We start from the raw sequence: 23016 nt of genomic DNA, 5'->3' as shown, positions 1-23016 counted from the left end.
TGAAACAGAAAAAAAATGTAATACAACAAGAGGGAAATAACCTATGACTGTCAACCTGGTACACAAATAAAGGAAGGTTGTTCCCCATCAGCAAGCCAAATAGAGATAGTAGCCTCCTTATTCTTCCTCATGAAAGAAGGCAGTTTAGCTCTCTCCTACTTCCTGAAAATGAGCAAGTGGGAGAACATGAGATAAACAATCAATATCCTTTCTATTTAAAGACCTCTAACAAATTAATGAAAATAATTTAGCAGAATAGTCCAATAGGAATAAAGGTGAGAAATAGCTAGTGAACATTCACAAAACACATAAAACTGAATAACACATACAAATGTATATGCCAATCATTTAACAAATATGTGCCAATCAACTAACAAAGTGTGTAAATGGGTGAAATTAAACTTTTCTCTATTCAAATTGGTCAAAGTGAAAAAATTAGGTATTATTAGAGTTACATTCAGGTGGGTGGCTTTAGGTGCTTGAATTTGCATGCGGTAGAGTTATCCTATATGGACAAATGACCTGGATCCCCACCTATAAACTATTACGTTGGACGCACTACTTAACCCTTTGTATTTCACTTTCCCCATCTGTAATCTTGGGAGAAGAGCAGAATCTACATAATAGAGTTTCAGTGAGGACTAAATGAAAATTGATCTATGGTACCTAACAGTGCTTAACAGCTAGACCATACTAGTATCATTGTTTTTTATTATTATTTTTACCACTATACCATGGTTATTGTTTTACCACTATACTCATGTTCAACAGGACATGCTTATCCACTGCTGGTGGAAGTGTAAATTGGTTCTGCATTTTAAAAAATAACCTAATAACATATCAAGTTCTTTTAAAAAGTTTATGTTTCTTGGCCATATGTGACTCTATTCCTGAGAAATAACTAGGAAAAATAAATAAATAGCTAGTGTGTCAACAAAAATTTATGCAAAAATATGTTCATTGTAACTAACAGGTAAAATTGGAAATAACCTAAATTTTTGTCCATTGGTATAACTGCCATAAATTATATTCACTTACGTGGCAGAATATTGGGCTATACTGAAGATGTTTTAGTGAGTTTAGGAAAACTATGGGCAAATAATGTGCAGTGAAAAATATAAATATTTTTAAATCATATACAATATAATAATTATATGTACAACTGTCCAGACTTATATCTCTATTTTATCTAGCAATCAATATATTAGGATATTAAATCTCTCAGACTTTGCAATGGTTGTCTTTGAGTGGAAGTGTTGAAGATGATTTTAATGATTTTCTTTCTAACTTCTGCATTTTATTAAATTTCACTCCAGGAATTCATACATATGATTAATCATATTATAAACTATATCACAGTTAACGAGTTATTAGAAATTATGGGTTCAATATTAAATCAAATATGCAGTCACCACTACAGCTATCAGGAAGAAAACTATTGTTTTAGCATTTATTTTGGTATTTATTATGTTCCAGGCATTGCAGTAGGTGTTTTGACAGGTTTAATGTGTTCAAATGGTGGTTATAACCTTGATAACCACCATCCTCTGCCTGTATTACAAATAGGGAAACAAGAGCTTGGTTAGTTTAAGAGATGCCTAAATATGGTAGAATTGATATCTCAATTGGTCTATTGTTAATAGCCATGATATAGGCACTGAGAAATACAGTTTATCTTTATCTGAAGGTTAATAATCATTTTGCTCTTTATTTGTAAGATATGGAGATATATAGCTATTTCAGAGTAGGTATATGCCTATATTGGTACTTTGAAGAAAAAAGGATTTGATGGAACCCATTAGGTCAAATCTACGAAGAGCAAAGCAGGAAGCTGACTGCATCATCTTAAATGAAAACTAAGTAAGTCAATGTCACAAGGTCATTCTGAGTAGAAAGTGTGGTTACTCCTAGATCAGTGCCATGAAAAATAAAGAAAAGGTTGAAGCTGCTTCAAAAAAAAAAAAAAAATGAAGAAAATTTCACTTTATTTTTGAACCTTATCATTTGATATCTACTTACACCAAAGTGCATGCATATTTTCTGAGTATAAACTCATGGGGTCCTGAACAGAGATGAAGAGAACATTCAGCTTGAGGGAAGGTGTGATGATACTGATATCCTTCCTCCTATAATTGCCCCAACCCTTCTGTCTTGACGATGAGACAGGTAGAATAGGAAAAGGCTGGGTAATTGCAGGAGAACAAAAGATGGGGAACTGAGTCTGACTACTGACAGAATGTTTGACAACTGAGTAAACGCTGTGATAGCCCTGTTTTCTCAGAGCCATAGGCATCCTGTTGCTGTTCCAGTCAACAGGCAGGCGTGTGCACAAAGACCCTGTTAGCTTACAAATGATGGAGAATGACCCCTCCACCAGAGGTGCTAGAGGACCAATTGCACATTCAGAGTATATTTAGAGTATATGCCAAAAAAATTAGATCGTGCCTGTGCATAGTAACTTGCATAGAGCATGTGCAATGATATTTGAGTTCCTAGAAATCTCTGCCTATTTGTAGAATGATATTACATGTATATTCCACCCCTTGATTATAACTGCTCATAAAGATGAAAGCCCCCCCCCATCTACTCTTCCTAACTCAGATCCTCTGAGTGTGCCTGCACTCCCCCTCTGGAATGTGTACTTTTGCTTTGCAATAAAGGTTCTGCTGCTATACTTTACTCTGACTTGTACTTGAATTCTTTCTCCCAGTGAAGTCAAGAACCTGGCACCAGCTGGTGTGCTGGTTGAGGTCTCAGGGCCCCAAAACTCCCCCAGTCTCCGGTATCAAAGGGATAATATTTAGGAATGAATATTCTCAGGGCTGAACATAAATCAGGGTGAGTTAGGTTAGTTTGACTTTACTCATATGAGTTGATAATAAACAGAGGTAAAGGGAACTATTTCCCAAAGCTTCTTGATAGATTCTCTAATTTCCTTCTGGTGACTTGGGCCAACTGACTGCAGGCTGAAATGCAAAGAGTTCTACTTGAAGTCCTTCTATTACTTGACTAAAATGATTATTTTAAATATATTAAGCAAATGAAAATTTATGATCTATTTTGTCTGGAAATTTATTTTGTAAGATACCCTATCTCTAGTTTTGATTTCATTTATTCCATAAGAATTCACGGTTTTTTTTAAATAGTAAAGAAAATGTGCTATACTTAGATCAATGGAACAGAATAGAGAACCCAGAAATGGACCCTCAACTCTATGATCAACTAATCTTTGACAAGGCAGGAAAGAGTATCCAATGGAAAAAAGTCTCTTCAACAAATGGTGTTGGGAAAATTGGATAGTCACAGACAGAAGAATGAAACTGGACCACTTCCTTACACCATACACAAAGATAAACTCAAAATGGATCTAAGACCTAAATGTGAGACAAGAATCCATCAAAATCCTAGAGGAGAATACAGGCAGCAACCTCTCTGACCTTGGCCACAGCAACTTCTTGCTAGACACATCTCCAAAGGCAAGGGAAACAAAGGCAAAAATAAACTATGGGGACTTCATCAAGATAAACAGCTTTTGCACAGCAAAGGACACAGTCGATAAAACCAAAACACAACTGAAAGAATGGGAGAAGATATTTGCAAATGACATATCAGATAAAGGGCTAGCATCCAAAATCTATAAAGAACTTATCAAACTCAACACCCAAAGAATAAATAATCCAATCAAGAAATAGAAGACATGAACAGATATTTCTGCAAAGAAGACATACAAATAGCCAACAGACACATGAAAAAATGTTCCACATCACTCGGTATCAGGGAAATACAAATCAAAACCACAATGAGATACCACCTCACACCAGTCAGAATGGCTAAAATTAACAAGTCAGGAAAAGACAGATGTTGCCAGGGATGCGGAGAAAGGGGAAGCCTCCTACACTGTTGGTCGGAATGCAAACTGGTGCAGCCACTCTGGAAAACAGTATGGAGGTTCCTCAAAAAGTTGAAAATAGAGCTACTCTGATAACCAGAAGTTGCACAACTGGGTATTTACCCCAAAGATACAAATGTAGTGATCCAAAGGGGCATCTGCACCCCAATGTTTACAGCAGTAGTGTCCACAATAGCCAAACTGTGGAAAGAGCTCAGATGTCCATCGACCGATGAATGGATAAAGGAGATGTGGTATATATATATACAGTGGCATACTACTCAGCCATCAAAAAATGAAATCTTGCCACTTGCAATGACGTGGATGGAACTAGACTATTTCGCTTAAGCTAAGCGAAATAAGTCAATCAGAGAAAGACAATTATCATATGATCTCACTCATGTGGAATTTAAGAAACAGAACAGAGGATCATAGGGGAAGAGAGGAAAAAAATCAAACAAGATGAAATCAGGGAGACAAACCATAAGAGACTCTTAATCATAGGAAACAAACTGAAGGTTGCTAGAGGGGAGGAGAGGGGGCGATGGGGTAACTGGGTGATAGACATTAAGGATGGCACACGATGTAATAAGCAGTGGGTGTTATATAAGACTAATGAATCACTGACCTCTACCTCTGAAACCAATAATACACTATATGTTAATTAACTGAATTTAAATTTTAAAAAATGTGCTATATATTTTGTGGACCAAAAAGTTACATCTAAAGGAGCTACTGATTAGGCCAAGGTGTGGCAGGCTGATTAGATAAAGGCAGGGTCTTTTTCTTTTTCTCAATTTTTTTTTTTTTTTTTTTTTTAAGAGAGATGGGGACGGAGGGATGGAGGGAGAAGGAAAGAGAATCTTCAGTAGGCTCCACATCCAGCGCAAAGCCTGACCCGACAGGGGGATGGGTATCACCACCTTGAGATCATGACCTGAGTGGAAATTGAGTCCTGTGCTTAACCTACTGAGCCACCCAGGCACCCCAAGGGCAGGGGTCTTGAGGACTGAGTAGGACTTTATGTTGGAGGGGGTGGTGAACATAAAATGTATCCATTTTTCCCCAGAGGCAGAAATTCAGTAAGAAACAATGAATAAATGTCAAAGAAGAGGTAGAAAGGAAAAGTGTGAATATAATTATATAAACTGATTTCAATATGAGATGCATGGTTATCTGTTAAGTCAAGGGAATTAGGTTGGAAGTTTAAAGGTTTAAATGTTACAGCTAATTTAATTTTTCTGCATCACCTTGCAAAGAAATAAGCTGCAAAAGAGAAGTGAACATTTCCTCTGCATGTTTCTACTAGGTAGAAAAACATTAATACCACTCATCTAGCTAAAATTTTTGTTGATAAAATCACTCTCAAAAAGGACTCTAATGAAAAGTTTCATTAGGTAAAAAACTTTTAAACTGGGGTTACTTGCCACTTGTTTAATATGTAATTGTAAAAATGTGTTTAATATACCATAAAAATGTATTTTCTTGTTAGTATTTCCTACTTCAGCACTGTCCTGGATGAGTAAATCTACTAGAACTAAATGAGTATCAGTTTTCTTGCTCTCATATTCTACCCAATACGCATCCTTTAATAATAAAATTAAAAGGATCAGGTGGTTCTAAAAAAGTAAATATTGGCAAGTGGAGGAAAGTTCTAAAAAAGCACCAATTTTGCTCTAAGAAAATAGTCTGAATGTACCATACACACATACACATACACACACTTTGGAGACTTCTGCTATAAAATAGAAGAAAAAATGATAAAGTTTGGTCTAGTAAGTTAAGATAAAATCAGAGAAAGGGAATTTAGACTGGCTATTTTGTATATATTCTAGATTAATATAATCAGGAATAATCTTAGAGTGAAGTCCCATTTCCTATGTGTAAAAATAAGCTGCAGTAAATAGGAAATAAGTTATTATTCTGAAAATTCTTATATAATAATATGCTACTTAAGATGACTTTTCTAATTCTGAAATTGAATACCTCAGTGTTTAACCAGAAACAAATATTTACTTTTATGCAGGAGCAAATTTAAAATTAAATGTATTCAAAACATAATTTGAGATTCTGATCAGAATATTTTTTTAAAAAACTGTAAATAATGACTTTAATAAAGTCATTGAACTAGAATTGCCACAGAGAAGTAATCAAAGACTCTTGCTTTTGGGTAGGGTAGAGTCATCAGAATTTTTACATTTGTAAAAGTCAAACTTTACAGTTAAAAATTAAATTGTTCCTGATATATAATTATATGTTCTTATTTTAACAAAATCTACTATTGCTGTGATGTGTTTTCAAACAGTATCCCATTTTTATTTTAATTTTTTTTATTATCCCATTTTTAATATTCTGTAATTCTCTAGTACATGTTTTGAATTAAATGATGGTATAGGAGATAGTATTGAAAAGAGGCTGCACAATTTCAATAGAGAAACTAACCCTGAACAGATGCACCCTCAACTCCTCCTATTTTCCTCCTTCTGAGGTAGTTTATATTCTGCAACCTGCATAAAATTTCCTAAATCATCGGTATGTTCATTTTATTCCCTTGCTCAAAAGAGTTTAGTGGATTCTAATGGGCCATAAGAGAAATCGATCTCATTAACATGTCACTAAATAATTTCAACAAATTAGATAAAACCAAACTTCCTAGTTTTAGCTATTACTGCTATTCACTTTTAATTATCCTGTCATCTAGACCTGTGTTTCTCATGTGAGGATGATTTTGCCCCAAGTGGACAGTTGACAAAAAAGAGACATTTTTGATTGGAAGAAATATTTGGGTTCCTACTGGCATTTATGAGCAGTGGCCAGAGATGATGCCATTAATGTATACGGAACTCCTCCCCACAATTTTTGAAATCTGTCTACTTTGAAAGAGATAAACAGTGTCATGGTTAATGGAATATTTATATTTACTTGTAGGATGGATTTATTTATGGATCTGATTTTGTAAATTTTGCAATGAATGCAATGACTTTGAATTGCATAGTACTCTCTTATTTTAGAATACGATGTTTTTGCTATTATGTGTTTGTATATTTCTTTTGCTTAAATTTCCCACTCTTCCCTCCTTTGGGAGAATCTATAAGTCTTAAGCGGGAGCTATCTACCAGGTCTTCTTTATCTATCCTTGAATTTCACAACATTTTATCTTATCATGCTTTTCTGAAAATGCTTACCAAGATTTTCCTTCCATATGACAGACTCAGTTTTTACAGTAATAATAGGTTTCTTTTGCTGTTCCATAGAGAGCCTTTATGGGTATTCAGAGTTGTTTTCAATATTGTTGTTTTGATTCACTTGATAAAATATTTTCAGTGATAGGCTTTTCTCCTGAGTCTTCAAGTAGATTCTCCCTTTCCCTGGTTCTTTAGTATCCTTTTAAGGCTCTCATTTTGTTGTTACCAACTAGATAACCTTTGGCTAGTTACCAAACTTTTCTGTGCCTCAATTTTCTTGCAAAATGGAAGTAATTCCACTATCTACTTTATAAGTTTGTGGTGAGGAGTAAATGAGTTAAGGACATACAATGAATTTAAAACAGTATCTGAGACATACTAAAAGCTCAATTAAATTTGGCTCTATGAAACTTTGAATGAGATTGATGATAAACCAGCAGAGAGGGATCTTTTTTTTTTCCTTGAGAGAGAGAACAAGTGCAGGATGAGGGGGGAGGAGCAGACGGGGCGGGGGGGGGGGAAGAGAGAGAGAGAGAGAGAGAGAGACTCCCATGCAAGCTCCATGACCATCGTGGAGCCCAACACAGGGCTCAATCTCACAACCCTGAGATCATGACCTGAGCTTAAATCAAGAATTGGAAGCTCAACCAACTGAGCCACCCAGGCGCCCCAGCAGAGAGGTTTTTAACTACTTCTTGATTTCCCTGTTTTTTTAGGTTCTTGATTTCACATGATCTTAGGTCAGTCTCCACTTCTCAGTACACATGCATCTATTATAGCCTTGCCTAAGACACGTGCAACGTTCCTCGAAGCCCACAGTGGTCTTGTTCTCTGATGCATTAAATCAATGACAAACTACAATTTCCACTGTGGATTGCACCAAGAGCTATTTCTGCTGCTGCCTTGATATGCAATCAATACACTGGGGAGGAGGTGAATTGTGGCAACATTTGATTTCAAATGAAGAAGCGAGTTATAAATTAAATGTGGGAATAATTACTGGATAGTTTTGTTGTGCTTAAACTGTAAGGAAATTATTAAAGTGGTACTATGCCAGGCTTTGTAATGGTATGGTTGTAATTCTACAAAAAAATAATGGTGCAAAACTAAGGTAAAAGTTAACTACAAATCTTAATTTAGACAATAAAACACTAAAATTATTAATTTTAATAATTGTATTTTCTCAAAAACTTAAAGGCATTAATTTTTTATATTGGTAAACTAATGGCTAAATTCAAAATTTCTACTCTATTTTGCCTTGTTGATGACCACCTAAATGTAAGGATAAATAACATATATGAAGATAAATTACAAAGCAAATTCTACAAATCTATATAAGGAGAGGAATAACAGAAACTAAATAATGGTCAATATTTATTGGTCAATAAGGCAAATTATGATTAAGCAGCTAATTCACAGATGCAGAGTGTATCTAATGTCAAACTAGTATTATTTTTACCTCCTAACATATTGGTGTGCAGACACTGGCTAGTTGCTCATCAAACCAATCACCTTTCTCCAGCCTTTTCCAAGATTAGGTGTGGCCATGGAATTGAATTCTAATTCATGGAACTTGTCAGGAATGTTACTTGCCACTTCCAGGTCTGGCACATAACACCACTCCGTGAGCAAATCTATCTCAGGTCTCCCAGCTACTGTCTGGATGGTAATGACCAAGGCAATTCTGGAAAACATGTGTTGATGATGGCTGAGGCTCGATTTTTCTGGGTCTTAGATCAAGTGAGTGGACAGTCCTCTGCCCCACCATATGAGCAAGAAATAAAATTCTATCGTGGTAAGCCACTGAAATCTCTGGTCTTACCTGTTTCACTTACTAAGAGTTCTATACTATATGTATTTTAATGTTCATGATCCATCTACATACTTCATTAAAACTGATATAATGAAATGTTTTGAGTGTATGACACCAATTCATCTGCTTTTCTCCAACTGCACACAAGGATCTAGTAAGTAAGTAGATACCGCACAGTAATCGTGTGAAGCAATGTAATTGAGAGGTTTTGAAAAACTCAAGACCATTAGAGTCACCACTGCACTGAAATAAAATAAACTCAGTGAAATTAAGTTTATTCCAGGAAAGAAGTCATGTTTTTAAAAACACACAAAAATATCTCTATTATAGTTTTGGAAAGCCAAGTTAATTTGAGAGAGAGAGCGTCCAAGTTTTGGTAAAACATGGTAAGGTAAGAACTGTGTGGTAGAAAGCTAATATTTTTAGATTTTAAAATCTCAGTAAGTACTCTGTTTTTAAAGATAGATTAATGTCCTTGACTGCTTAGTCATATCAAGTGATTCCCTTATCTTCAAAAAAGCACAGGAAAGGGGCGCCTGGGTGGCTCAGTCATTCAGCGTCTGCCTTTGGCTCAGGTCATGATCCCAGGGTCCTGGGATCGAGCCCCACATCGGGTTCCCTGTTCAGCGGGAAGCCTGCTTCTCCCTCTCCCATTCCCCCTGCTTGTGTTCCCTCTCTTGCTCTTTCTCTCTGTCAAATAAATAAGTAAAATCTTAAAAAAAAAAAAAAAAAAGCACAGGAAAGATTGATCTGGACAATATTCCCACACACTATAGCACTTCCAGGCCTCTTGTTAAATACCTATTTGGCATCCAAATTCTCCTGTCCTCAAAGATGAAAGTCAAGATCCCGTAAGCAACGGAAAAATATTATAAAGCAGTTACGGTTGCAAAATGAGCAGAAAAAGTTGGGAGATGGCAGACAGCTGGTTAAGGCCTAAGTTTACTTCTTGGCACCAATGCACCTCTAGTGTGCCAATGACAAAGTATCTCCTCCAGAAAGTTAACTCTCCCCAGATGACACAAATCAAGTCCATTGACTCGGGCATCACATCATGAAGATTTTTAACTTCACCTAGGTTTATTCAAAGAATGAGTGGGCTTACATGTAGAATTTGGCTGCTTCACATTTAATGGTTATATTAGCCAGGATTCTCAGAAAAACAGAACCAATAGGATATATACAGATATTTAGGAGGAGATTTATTATAGGAATTAGCTCAAAAGGTTATGGAGGCTGAGAAGTCTCACGATCTGCCATCTGCAAGCTGGAGAACCTGGAAAACCAAAGGTATAATTCAGTCAGAGACTGATAGCCCAAAAACCAATTCTGGTCTCCAAGGGCAGGAAAAGATGTGTCTCAGCTCAAGAAAAGAGTCTTTTTTTTTTTTTTTTTTTCTATTTTGGCCCTCAATGGATTGGATGATGCCTGCCCACATTGGGGAGGGAGGATCTTCTTTACTCAGTCTTCTGAATCAAATGCTAATCTCCTCCAGAAACAACCTCACAGACACATCCAGAAATCATGTTTATTTGCTATATGTGTACCCTTTAGCCCAGTCAAATTGACATGTAAAACTAACCATCACAATGATGTAATAGATTTAAGGGTTTTGATATCTTGATACAATTTTTATCATCATTTCTCCCTCCCTAGTTTTTAGGCAGACTGCCACAACAGCCTTGAGCACCTCCTGATCATCTTCTTATTGCAGGCAGTGATTTTTCTGATAATAAACAGAGCCAATGCAATGTATTCTTCCTGTTAATAGAATTGCAACTCTATGGTATAGTAAGACTTGCTTCTAGATATTTTTCTGTTGTAGTTTTATATAACATTTTAATAGGTAACCTTTTTGCTTAGAGATTATCGATTTGAAATCTTATTACTGCAGTACACACTTGTCTAATTAGAATCTTTGTGGTAAGTTTGTGTTTACACTGATAGTGCCATTTAAACTTTATACCACAGCCAAGGAAACAATATGATAATGATGCTCAAAATTAATCTTAACATTTTGCTAGAGTTAAATTTTCCAACTCACTTTAGGCAATGTATACTTTTCAAAAGAAACATATCACAGTAACATTTTCTATTTAGAATTACTATGCATATGTTTTGCTTATCCACTCCATGAAAAAAAAAACTCTTAGAAAAAAGTGGCATTATTTTTATTAGGTGGGGGAGTGTGTGTGTGTGTGTGTGTGTGTGTGTGTGTGTGTGATGTATTTATTTATTTATTTTAATATGATTATTGTGTAGTTTACTTAATGGGTTTTACTTTGAGTTTTTGAAAGGTATCATGACTATAAGCAAATTGATAGGAAAGTGGGTAACAATGAATTAAAGGTTACTGGCAGCCCAAGACACTGTTTATCTCTTTTGAGGCAGACAGAATTCAAATTGCCTTCATTAGCTGAGCAATATGCTGTGGAAAATGAGCTGGGTACTTATCAAGAGGCTCTTTTCATTTGCATTTTTCCTAAATTATCAAGCTGCTCTGTTTTCTAGGTGCTTAAGAGCTGTGAATAGGAAAGAAAGAAAATTTTTCAGTTAAGTAAGCTTGGGGGCATTTGAGGACTAGAGTAAAAAAAGAAGTTTATCAATGAAGATGTCAGAATTGTTCCTTATATGTATGTGATACAAAAAGGTAATCTTACAGACAGGATGTAGGATGTACAAATGCATTAATTCTCCCCACAAGCACCAGTAACACAGCAAAGCTAGAGGCTGTTCTTTTGATAAATGATCAATACTTCAGTATGACACCACCTTAGCTGTCCTGCTGTTGCTAGTTAAAAGTCTGAATTTCAATTAAGCAGTAAATCTTTATGGTATTACATCTTGAACAGACAGTAACTTCTCCCTAATCCCCTACAATTCTGAAACACTATGATTTTGTAGTCATTTTCCTTAAGCTCACTCAAAAGAAAAAAATATGTTTATTTGATCAGTAAAGAAATATTTTCTTCCAAATGAAACACTAATTATCAAATAATTTGTTTTGTTTAACAGTATGCCTATGTACAAAAATTATTATACTTCTACAGTATAAATTGTATTAATACATAACCTGAGTCAAAAGTCCATTGGCATGATTGTATATCTTTAGCTCATATGTTCTATTTCAATTCTATCTCACATATAAATTCCTTGGAAAACCTCTTAAGTTGTGCAAAACACAGAAGCATTCATAAAGAGCAATCATACTTAAATCAGTGTAAACATTCTCATTTCCTCTGTCAACTCAGATGTCCCTATAGATTTTTTCTTAAAGTTTTTTGTTTATTTTCAAAAAGTATTTCTTGATACCTAAAAAATGCAGTTAATAGAGGATAAAAAACATGTGCAGCTTTCTTAAGGATTTCAATATTTTAAGAGAAAATATAGGCCATTTGATAGGCACCATCACCCAAATTAACACAACTTCAAAGATCCAGAATTACAGTAGCCTTAACAATCAGATCTATTATTAGAATAAAATATAATTTTGGAATTATAATTACTGGAATAAAAAATAATTTTCTCTGTTTAGAATTCCAGAAGAAGTCTTTTCCCAGAAACAAATGCAGTTTTGCCTCCATCAGCAAAATTCTACCTTTATAAGTGCTATTCTTCTCAATCATTTAGAATGCAAACATTTATATTAACAATTGACTTGAAGATGTCTGAACTACTTCATTAGAATGCCTGTGTAATTTTGATAAAAATAAGATGGGGTGCCTGGGTAGCTCATTGCTTAAGCATCCGACTCTTGATCTCAGGTCAGGTCTTGATCTCAAGGTCATGAGTTTGAGCCCCATGTTGGGTGTGGAGCCCACTTAATAAAAAAAAAAATTAAAATAAGATAAACACATTTAATTTTAAATGACTTATGTATCAAACCAGTGTGGGCCTACTATCATGTTGCAGATATTTTATTATTGGATGCTCAGGCATACAGTAGGTTAAACATTCCTGAATAGAAAGCATGTCTACTTGCAATGTCCCAGCCCTGCAATACAACATACAGAGTGAAAATAAGCATACGGCATGGTAGAGGCTTCTTGAGCTAATGATCAGTTAGCCAGGAATTGAATGCAGCCTGCTCAACTTCAAAGTTTTTGGCTTTCATTACACTACTATATAGTGAAATCTCTCAACATACTTCCATTTGTCTCCAAATCAGTTCTTAAAAATGAAGTCATAAATTCATAGTCAATATGCCTATTAATAATAATGCAAAAGGCTATTTTATTGAATACTAGATGTTTTATTTTCTTTTGGAAAACAGGAACAGGTATTTATTATATTTTCTTTCTTTGAAAATTGATGTTATTTTAAATTTAACTCAACTTATTTCATTCTACCCATAATATGTTTGAACCCTGTGCATTCTCAAAATGCAAGGCTATTACACTAATCCCGCTAACTAAACTTTCTGATGAACTAACAAAGCTTAATTTGATGACTGGGTTTAACTCATCAAGGAGGAATTAAGAGTTTTATTAGCTGATTAGCTGTCACTAAAACAATGCATGCTGTATTTTCAACAAAATTCTACTATGGTGAGGAAGAAAAATATTTAAGTCTTGATTACAAGAATTTAAAAAAGTGGATGCTTAGGAATCTTCTAACTCTAGGATCCTATAATTATGTGAACACTTTTTAAACATAAAATTGAAGTATGGATTGTAATCTAGGAAGAAACACATGCTTCTTATACGAAGTAACTATTCTTTTAGTTATCAAGTTATTTTAAATTTATTTTTGCATATCAGAATAAAGATTAAAAATCTGACAGATTTGTTGGAACAGATTTGCAGAAAGTGGTTTTTTGATAAAATTAAAGATATAATATAAAAAAATAAATTATGTAGTCGTATCATATTGGGAGACCAAGAAAAGGGAAATAAGGATGAAAGGAGCAAAATTTTACAAACTAGAAAGGTGATAATAGAAAAGAACAGGAAAGATGGCAGAAGCTACACTACAAATGTCAATCAGGTTAAGTTTTAAGTGGAAACACTGCAATATAGTGTAGAAAAATAGAAGAATTTCCTTAAGCATGTTCCACGACTTAAAATACTATGAAGTCTTTTAAGTGACATTTTATAGAAAACAAAATTCACTCTATTTACAGAACACAGTGTAAAGTTCTAATCTCTAGGCAACAGACCACACAAAAAACTAGTAATGTCTACTGACCCATAGAAATTCTTGTTCTAAAATGTTATCAAAAAGCTTCATATCATGTTTTATCATTTTAAAAACAAATTTAGAATCAACACCTTAAAAGTTTCTAAATTACTAAATCACTTGGGCATTCCAAAAATAAAAATAAAACTATTTGCAATGTAAAAAGCTATGCAATGCACTTACCATCATGATTAGGATTTCCTAGTGTCCATGGCTCATCTGAGTCAAAATGAGTATCTCCCCCAATTCCTGGTCCAGGGAAGTAGGCATGTGCCAAAAACCCTCCCTCTCCATCAAAGGGAGAACTATCTCCATGAAAACCAGATGCGAAAATGATGGTTATATCCACATCGCGTTTGCCATTTTCCAATTCACTGTAAGGAACTTCTTCAAATGTCAGAGGAGTTACATTCTGCCACACATCAAAGGCACGGCGAATAGCTTTGCGGGTTTCAGGGTCTCCTACTTTAGGAGTTACGTTCTTTATACTGAAATTTAGAGAAGAGAATAATAAGTATGTCTTTTTAATATACAATCTGACTTATTACAGATTGGCTTTTTACAGATTTTGTTCTATTCAGTTGAGTAAAATACTGGAAAAACAGCCTTATATTAAATAGGAACGAAATTAATCAATGCCTCATATCTTTATAGCTAGGTTTCATTACACTGGGGTCATTTAATTCTCAGCAGTATAGTATTCATCTGGCAAGGCTATAAACAGAAGTTCTCTGCAGAATGGGTTAACAGTAGGGTAACTGGATCAATCAGTCACTTTGCCTCCTGAACAACAGAAAGGCAGCTTTGCCAAATGATCAAACAGGTGCAAGAGTCTCGAGCTGAAATGAAAAATTCAGTTTCTTTCTTGTTATCATTACTTTTAGGGGCACATCATTGTGTGCACACATGTTACTTCCAAACAATGCCGTTGTGTTATTCTTTATCTATGAACACCAATTCAGCAGACACAAAGTTATTTCTTAGTTTTTTAAAGAAAAGGTTAATTAATTATAGTTTCTTATGATATACTTAATTCTTTCTTGTTATAAAAAGCAATGTGAGTGAATGGCTTTTTGTATTAAAACAAAAATTTAAAATTATATGAAATTAAAGAGTGACTTGGACATTATTTATTTAGTTTACTTTTCTTGAGGCTAATATCAAATGGCCACTTCGACCAACAATCTTACGTCCATGAATCCATACATTTATACTAAAAAAATCTTAATACATAAAAGAAGGAATATTTATTGCAATGCAGTAATAAAAGAGAAATGGAAGCTAAACAATTTAAAATGATGGAGTAGTAGTTAAGTTATGGTGTCTCTATTACATGTCAATATAAATAGGACTCAAAATTATTTTTTGCCATTTTAGGCTATTTAGCAGCATAGAAAAAATTTCAGATATACTTTCCAGTGGAAAAATAATATGCAAATTATATTTTTAGCCCACTTGTAGCTATATCTCAATAATTACAAATATTAGGCAGGTATCATACCGAAATAATAATAATGGTGCTAACTGAGCATTTACTATGAGCCAGGCAAGCATTTTACAGTAGAAAACTTAAGAGAAAATTTAGAGTGGTAGAGCTGGTTTTTCAGCTTAAACATTCTGACTCAAGAATCCATTGTCTAAGCTAGACCACACATCTAAAACAAGGTTTTCACTATTTTCTAATACATATATACATTATTTGATGGTAAATTATCATTCATTGTATATAAAGAAAATGAAGAAGCAAACCAGGTGGAAATGGAGTTGGGGCAGGGAGTGTTCCAGGGAAGGAGAAATGACCAGTGAAAGGCCTTGAAGTTGGAGACATGCTTAGTGAGCTCCAAGAATGGTGAGGTGGCCACAGCTGGATATGAGGCCAGAAAGGTAGCATAAAATCAAAGATTTTGGCCACTGTAAAGAGTTTGGCTTTTGTTCTAAGTGCGAGGGGCAGAACTGGAGCATAATGAGCTAAGTGATATTGGACTTACACTTTTTAAACAAATGACTGTGCATTATGTGGAAAATAGACTAAGTGAAGCAAGAGTTGAAGCAGGCAGACCCACTGGGAACTCTTGCAAAACTTTAGGTGAGAGATGACGGTGGGGGCCAGGGCACTACCAGCAGAGATATGGAGAAGTAGATGAATTCTGGATAAATTTTGAGGATACACCTGCCAAGATGTACTGATGGTTGGACTAAGGCTGAGAGAGAAAAGGAGGTGCCAAGGAAGACACCATATTTTCTGAGCTGAGCCAAAGGATGGACAGAGTAAAATAATTCAAGCCTGTTCAAGGAGAACGTTATACAGTACTTTGTTATTGTTGTTTTACTTGTTTAATTTCATGTCCTTTCAGCGTGATGCTCTGAACTCTATTTTGAGAAAGGGTAAATTTCTATATTGAGACATCCGGTGATGCTTCTGTCTGGCTTGTTAATCTCTAAATTTCCTGTCTGATGGCTGAAGAGCATTCAGATTAATGTTGTAACTTTGAATTTCATCTAAATTAATTTTCCTAGGAGTCTTCTATTTTACTCCCACCCTACAGGAAGACCCTCATTTGTGGGGAAGTATTTTTATGACACATTATTTGAAAGAACATACTACATAAGGGCTACTGCTCTAGGTGCATAAGAGATAGAGCTGTGAATAAGACTCTGCTCTTGTAAAACTTATATATTTTAGTGATAAGAGATACACACACAAAAACCCAACAACATCAAAAAGATAATTACAGATGGCAACAAGTGAAGGGTGAGGAGGTAAGGTGAGTAGATGATAAATGGGATTTCAATGACAAAAGGAGCCACACATGCTTAGCTAGCACGAGTTTCTAGCCAGAAGGAACAGTGAGCAGCTCACACACATTTGGCCAGTTCAAAGAATGGGAGTGCTCAGGGAAATGGTGTAAAATGAACACTCAGGACAATGGTTTGAGATTAAAGAGAACAGGCAGGAAGCAAGTTATACTCTGTGAAAGGAAACCACTAGGGAGTTTTAAGCAGAGAAGTATTTTGGTATTATTCTACAAAGATCTTTACTTACAAAGATCACTGTTTCTGATGAAAAATGAATAAGAAGACAAGCATGGAAGCAAAGGAACATTTTGGAAGCCCAAGCAAGAGAAGACAGAGACATGTCCCAGAGTGGTAGTCATGGAGATATGAAGAATTAGACCATTTCATTATATATTCTGAGGGTATTGTTAATGGGAATTGGTGTTGTATTCAATGTGTAATGAAGAATTTATTTTGTTTTGAAATAAAAGATAATCATACAAAAGAAAAAATCATTAGTATGATATGTATATAAGTATATAATGGTTCTGAGAAAAATGAAGCAACATAATGAAGAATAATAAATGTGGGGGCGCCTGGGTGTCTCAGTTGGTTAAGCGTCAGACTCTTGATTTAGGCTCAGGTCATGCTCTCAGGGTCGTGCGATCAAGCCCCATGTCCAGCTCCATGCTCAGCACAGAGTCTGCTTGTCCCTCTCCTTCAGCCCCTCCCTCTGCTCCCCCCCTGCCCCCTGCTCTCATTTTCTCTCTCAAATAAATAAAATCTTAAAAAAAATGTAGAGTATCATTTGGATTTGTAAATACATCACCGTGTTTTTCAAAGCCAAGCTCGATTAACTTCCAAAATATACTTAACCACAACATTTGTAATGTCATTAGTAAATACAAGACACATAATGGGTGCCTGGGTGGCGCAGTCGGTTAAACTTCCAACCCTTTTCAGCTCAGGTCATGGTCTCAGGGTCCTGATCTCAGGGTCATGAGATCAAGCCCCACCTGGGGCTCCTCACCCAGTACAGAGTCTGCTTAAGACTTTCTCTTCGTCTCTTTCTGCTCCTCCCCACCGTGCTCTCTCACGTGCCCTCTCTCTCTCTCTCTCTCTCTCAAATAAACAAATAAATCTTTAAAAGACACACAAGTGTACTTCCAAGTTAGTGTTCTGAATGAAGTACAAAGACATTTAGGAATTTTTATGCCATTAAGATGTATTTTGTATTTACTAATAATTGAAATAATAAGGGCAACGGAGATATGTGATATAAAGAATAATAGGACTGTTAGTAGTTCTAATACATGATGCACAAAGTTATTAATATATATATTTGCAAAACAAAAAATGCTATAAAATGAAGAAAATGAAGGTTATGTTTCAAAAATTTAACAGAACTAATTTAATTTTAAAATGTTTTGGGGCGCCTGGGTGGCTCAGTCAGTGAAGCGTCTGCCTTCAGCTCAGGTCATGATCCCAGGGTCCTGGGATCGAGCCCCACATCGGGCTCCCTGCTCGGCGGGAACCCTGCTTCTCCCTCTCCCACTCCCCCTGCTTGTGCTCCCTCTCTCCCTGTGTCTCTCTCTGTCAAACAGATAAATAAAATCTTTAAAAAAAATGTTTTTACTTTGCTTTTCTGTAGACAGAGTACTTAGAGTGAGCATACTTTTCATTCTAATAAGACAATTTATTTCATTTTTTGAAGACTTTATCAGGTTTTTCCATTATGCCATTTCACTGATTCTTTTAAACCTCCATGTTGCTAAATTTTGAAACTTTTACCTAAAAAAATTAATAAATGTTACCATTAATTCATTAATGACCATGCCTTACACAACCCTACATAATAAAGCTGATTAAGTGGAAAATTTTTTTTTTTACCTCTTTATTCATTGGAACAATTGGTAGTGAGGTATGTCAATTGACTTACAAGATAACTGTGTAAAGTCAGGATTCCCTAGCTTTAACTGCACTGAATCCATACCAATTCATTTAATAACAATTCCACATATTAATCATGGAGTATTTCCTCTTTAACTTTTTCAGAGAGTAATAAATCTTTTCCAAAGTTAGAGCATTTTATCTCTAATATGAAAGTAAGAAAAAAACTAAATATTTTGGCATTTGTATTGTGTATTAAAGGTTAAAAGAAGCTTATACTCTGTCTTTTTATTCTCAGTGAAAACATATAAATCTCACAATGATAAGTGAGATGTTAAGTTTACTACACTACTTCTAAGATAATTTTTAAAAGCGTAAGAATTTGGCATTCAGAGAAAAAGGAAATTCTGAGGGAATGAGACCTTTATTAACAAAACTCTACTGAAATATGTATGTGTTATCTTTATTGATGACACTGGAGGAATTATTTTGCTTCATTAGTTCTGTAAAATGGATGAATGTAAAATGTAAAAATATCAAACATTTGTTCATTTGAACAATGTTACAGTAAATGTGAAACAAGGCCATTGCAATAGGTTTTGTCCTTTCAAATGAAGTAAACTCTAATAAGTTACTCGAGTGACATAGTAAATATTACCCAGTGCCTAGTATTACTGTGTAAAGTCAGGATTCTCTAGTTTTAACATCACTGGATCCATAGTAATTTATTTAATAACTACTCTATATATTAATAATGATTATTTGCTCTTTAAATTTTGACAGAGTGATAAATCTTTTTCAAAGTGAGTGTAATGTTTTATCTCTAATTTTAAAGGAAGTAAAAAAACAAACAAACCTAATACTTCAGCATCTAGCTAAGATCCAGAAGTTGTATATATACTTGTGTCAAAATTATTTTGGTATGGTCAAGGATAAATACTAAATTCAACAGACAAAAATTAGTTGTCCAGAAAAGCATACTAACATTTTGTGAAAAATGGCAACTAAATGGAATTTATTGTAACTGGGAAAGTAGACAATTGCTAAGAGTATAATAGAGGAAAAATAATAAAATATATAGTTATTTTCAGATCCATATCCAGAATGTATTATAATATTCTATCAAGAGAGAACTAAATAGACTAATATATTTTCATTCATATTATGTTTGTATGGTTGATGTGGCTTTACTTTTTTTTTTCTGTACAAGAAATGGTCAGAGAATTGAAATTGAATATGAAGTCTCTTTCTCTAGAAAAGCTTATATTAAATATTTCACGATTTCACAAGATGCTAGTTTTCCAGGTAAGGCAGACTAAAGTACATAGTATTTTGGGTTTTATTTATAGAGTGTCTGTTTTACTACCTGCCGTGTATCCTCTGGACACACAACCTGAATTCTCTGTGAAGTCAACAGGATCATCAAATTCAGTGACGTAACTGGTTTTAGAGAGTAAGAAAAGCTTCTGGGGAGGAACTGATTATTCTTTAGCAACTTCTAGGTTTCTTTTCTCTGCATATATTACGTTTTTTAAGATTTTTATTTATTTATTTGTCAGAGAGAGAGAGAGAGAGAGCACAAGCAGGGGGAGTGGCAGGCAGAGGGAGAAGAAGGCTCCCAGTCGAGCAAGGAGCCTGATGCGAAACTTGATCCCAGGATCCTGGGACATGACCTGAGCTGAAGGCAGACGTTTAACCAATCGAGCCACCCAAACATCCCAACTCTGCATATGTTATGAAAGTAAAAATAATAACTTCTGGTATGTATCCTCAGGAGTCACACAAACATTCATTTAAAATCAAGGTTAGTTAAAGGAGAATTTACTAGGAAAATCAATACCAATTAATGTAACATAACATACTATTATCACATTAATTAATATATTATGAATACTTGTTAATATAACCCAGTTTAAAAACAGATGCATCAGCCAGTTTAAGTACATATTCCATGGGACACTTATTACATATTATTTTGGAATTTAGATTTTATAAAGAAAAAGATTTTAGGCTAAGCTTATTTTACACAATATTTAATAAACGGGAAATAAAGATATATTTGCTAAAAAATGAGCTTACTCATTACATTCCTATTATTTTGCATAAAGCTTAACCAAAGCCTACAAAGAATTCATTAATTTATTCAACAGCTATTTAATTAGGGCATAACACACAGCAGCACTCTACTAGGTTCTAGGGAACATAAAATGGATATGGTCTCTGATGTAATGAAGTTCCTGTAAGGTCCGAAGTAACAATACAGTATACTATTCTGCAATTATTCACTTAAACACACCTGTCTCCCACATTTGACTATATTTTCTATGAGAGTGGGGGCCTTGCTTAACTCATCTATTGCCAGTGCTGTCACATAATGCTGTTCAATAACCATTTATTGAATGTACAACATCTAATTACCCAAGAAGCAAAATTTGCCAAAAGAAAAATTGATCATAAAGATTCAATTAAGAGATGAATGGCCACCCGTATTTATACTATAATTATTACCAGCATGTCAATTATGTATCAGCCAAAGTTATATACCCCTAACTACTTAAATGATTCTTCTGGTACAACCTCAGAAGTTCCCATTCCTAGGCATCAAGCACCGAGGTCATTAAAGTGGAAAGCATGGGAGCCTGGACATTCCCTCTAAATGGAGTCATTGTGCAAGGTTCCTTCCAACTCCACATTTTAAAGATAGGAAGAGATTTTAAAATTATATAATCTAACTTTCCAACCATTCCACAAATGGTCTCTAATTTCCTTGACAAGTAATAAATTGCTTGGTTTATATGCGTCCAACAATGAAGACTTGTAGGATGAATGATTTAATTTTCCAATAGCTCAAAATATTAGGTTCTTCTGAAAGCCTTTTATTTGAGAATAACTGAAAATTTCTCCCTTAAATATTTTTTCCATCATATTGAGAATCCTTGGCTCTAATCTTGAGCCCTTTCTCATGCAGACTGTTTGTAAGATCTCTCAGCATTTTGATTTCTTTTTTAGAGGTGCACTTTAATTTGCCAAGAAGCTGCTGGAAATGTGGTAGACCAAAGAGAAAAGGATACATCAGGTAAAGCCTGGCCAACAAAGCAAAGAGGAAAAAATTGCCATCATCACTGCTTTGGACACTCTGCTTTCTATCAATCTAAGCTGTTCATTTTAGTTCTTATTTAGCCACACTGTACCATTGGCTCACAATGAGTTTGCCATCAAATAAAACCTAGATTTCACCACCCCCACTCCGACTCATGGCTTCATTCTGTAATGGCACATTTCTGCTATCCTTTTAACAAGTAATTTTTTTTTAGCTGAAATGTAATATTTTGTTTTTGTTTTTCTAAATATAGTAATAAAAGTAGCAGCAAAGGCTTATACAGTACTTATTTTACACAGGGCAAGTTTTTAACACTTTTACATACACTAACTTTAAAATTTAATATCCTTAGCTCTCACCCTCAACTTTGTATAATTCTGTTAGAATACTCTCAACAATTTCTGTTAATTGTCTCATAAATTAAAACAAGTTAAGATGATAGTTGGCATTTACTAAGCACTATGTTTCAAGCACTGTGTTGAGCTATTTTGTTTGTTTCTGGGGGGTTCCCCCCACCATGACCTGACTTAATTACCTCCTAAGCTTTATGAGGTAGGTAGTGTTACAGTACTCACTTTTCACACAGGGAAAATGATTAAGTAACTTGATCCTGGTCTTACAGGTAGCAAGTATCAGAGCCAGGATTCAAATCCAGATCTTTCTTGCTCCAAAATAGGACTCTTAACCACATTATGTGTTTATCAATAACCAGGAAGCTTACAGGGATAGACACCTAATTATTTGAGTATTCAAAACTGGGCTGAGACAATTGTCAGTATAGGGACACAGCTTCAATGGAATTATGATTAGTTCTGAACATAATGGCTCTTAACAGTTTCTTTCTTTCTTTCTTTCTTTCTTTCTTTCTTAAATGAATGGTGTAGTCAGTACCTAAGTACGCAGAGACACTAAACAGGGTACACCGTTAAGTCTGGAAATCAGGCCAGAAAAAATACACTATCTGAAACGAAAACAATAAATATCAACATGCAGAGCTGTGTGCTTTGTACTTCTAAAGTTGAATATACACATTAATCTAATTAATATTTACTAATTGTTTATATGTTATGGGGTAAGAACCTAATTTAATTGTTTTCTATATGGATAACTAATTATTACAGAAGAACTTAGTAAGTAAAAGAGGCCTTCCTTTTCCCCAATGACCTATAAGGTTTTCTCTGGCATA

The 23016-nt window shown here is 34.7% G+C and overlaps 1 protein-coding gene across 1 annotated transcript in view; it reads right to left on the bottom strand.

Moving 5' to 3' along the window:
- MMP16 (matrix metallopeptidase 16) overlaps positions 1–23016 on the bottom strand; it is a 269059-nt gene that overhangs the window by 95845 nt on the left and 150198 nt on the right. The window contains exon 4 of the mRNA XM_028112264.2: positions 14249–14553. Coding sequence (XP_027968065.1) covers positions 14249–14553 — 305 coding nt within the window. The remainder of the gene's footprint in view (positions 1–14248; positions 14554–23016) is intronic.

The sequence above is a fragment of the Eumetopias jubatus genome, unplaced genomic scaffold (genome assembly GCF_037043125.1).
Source record: "Eumetopias jubatus isolate StellerSeaLion01/CBP00866 unplaced genomic scaffold, mEumJub1_p1.0 scaffold_4, whole genome shotgun sequence".
Lineage (NCBI taxonomy): Eukaryota > Metazoa > Chordata > Mammalia > Carnivora > Otariidae > Eumetopias > Eumetopias jubatus.
Note: the sequence above shows the minus strand (reverse complement) of the source record. Positions and strands in the feature narration are given on the sequence as shown.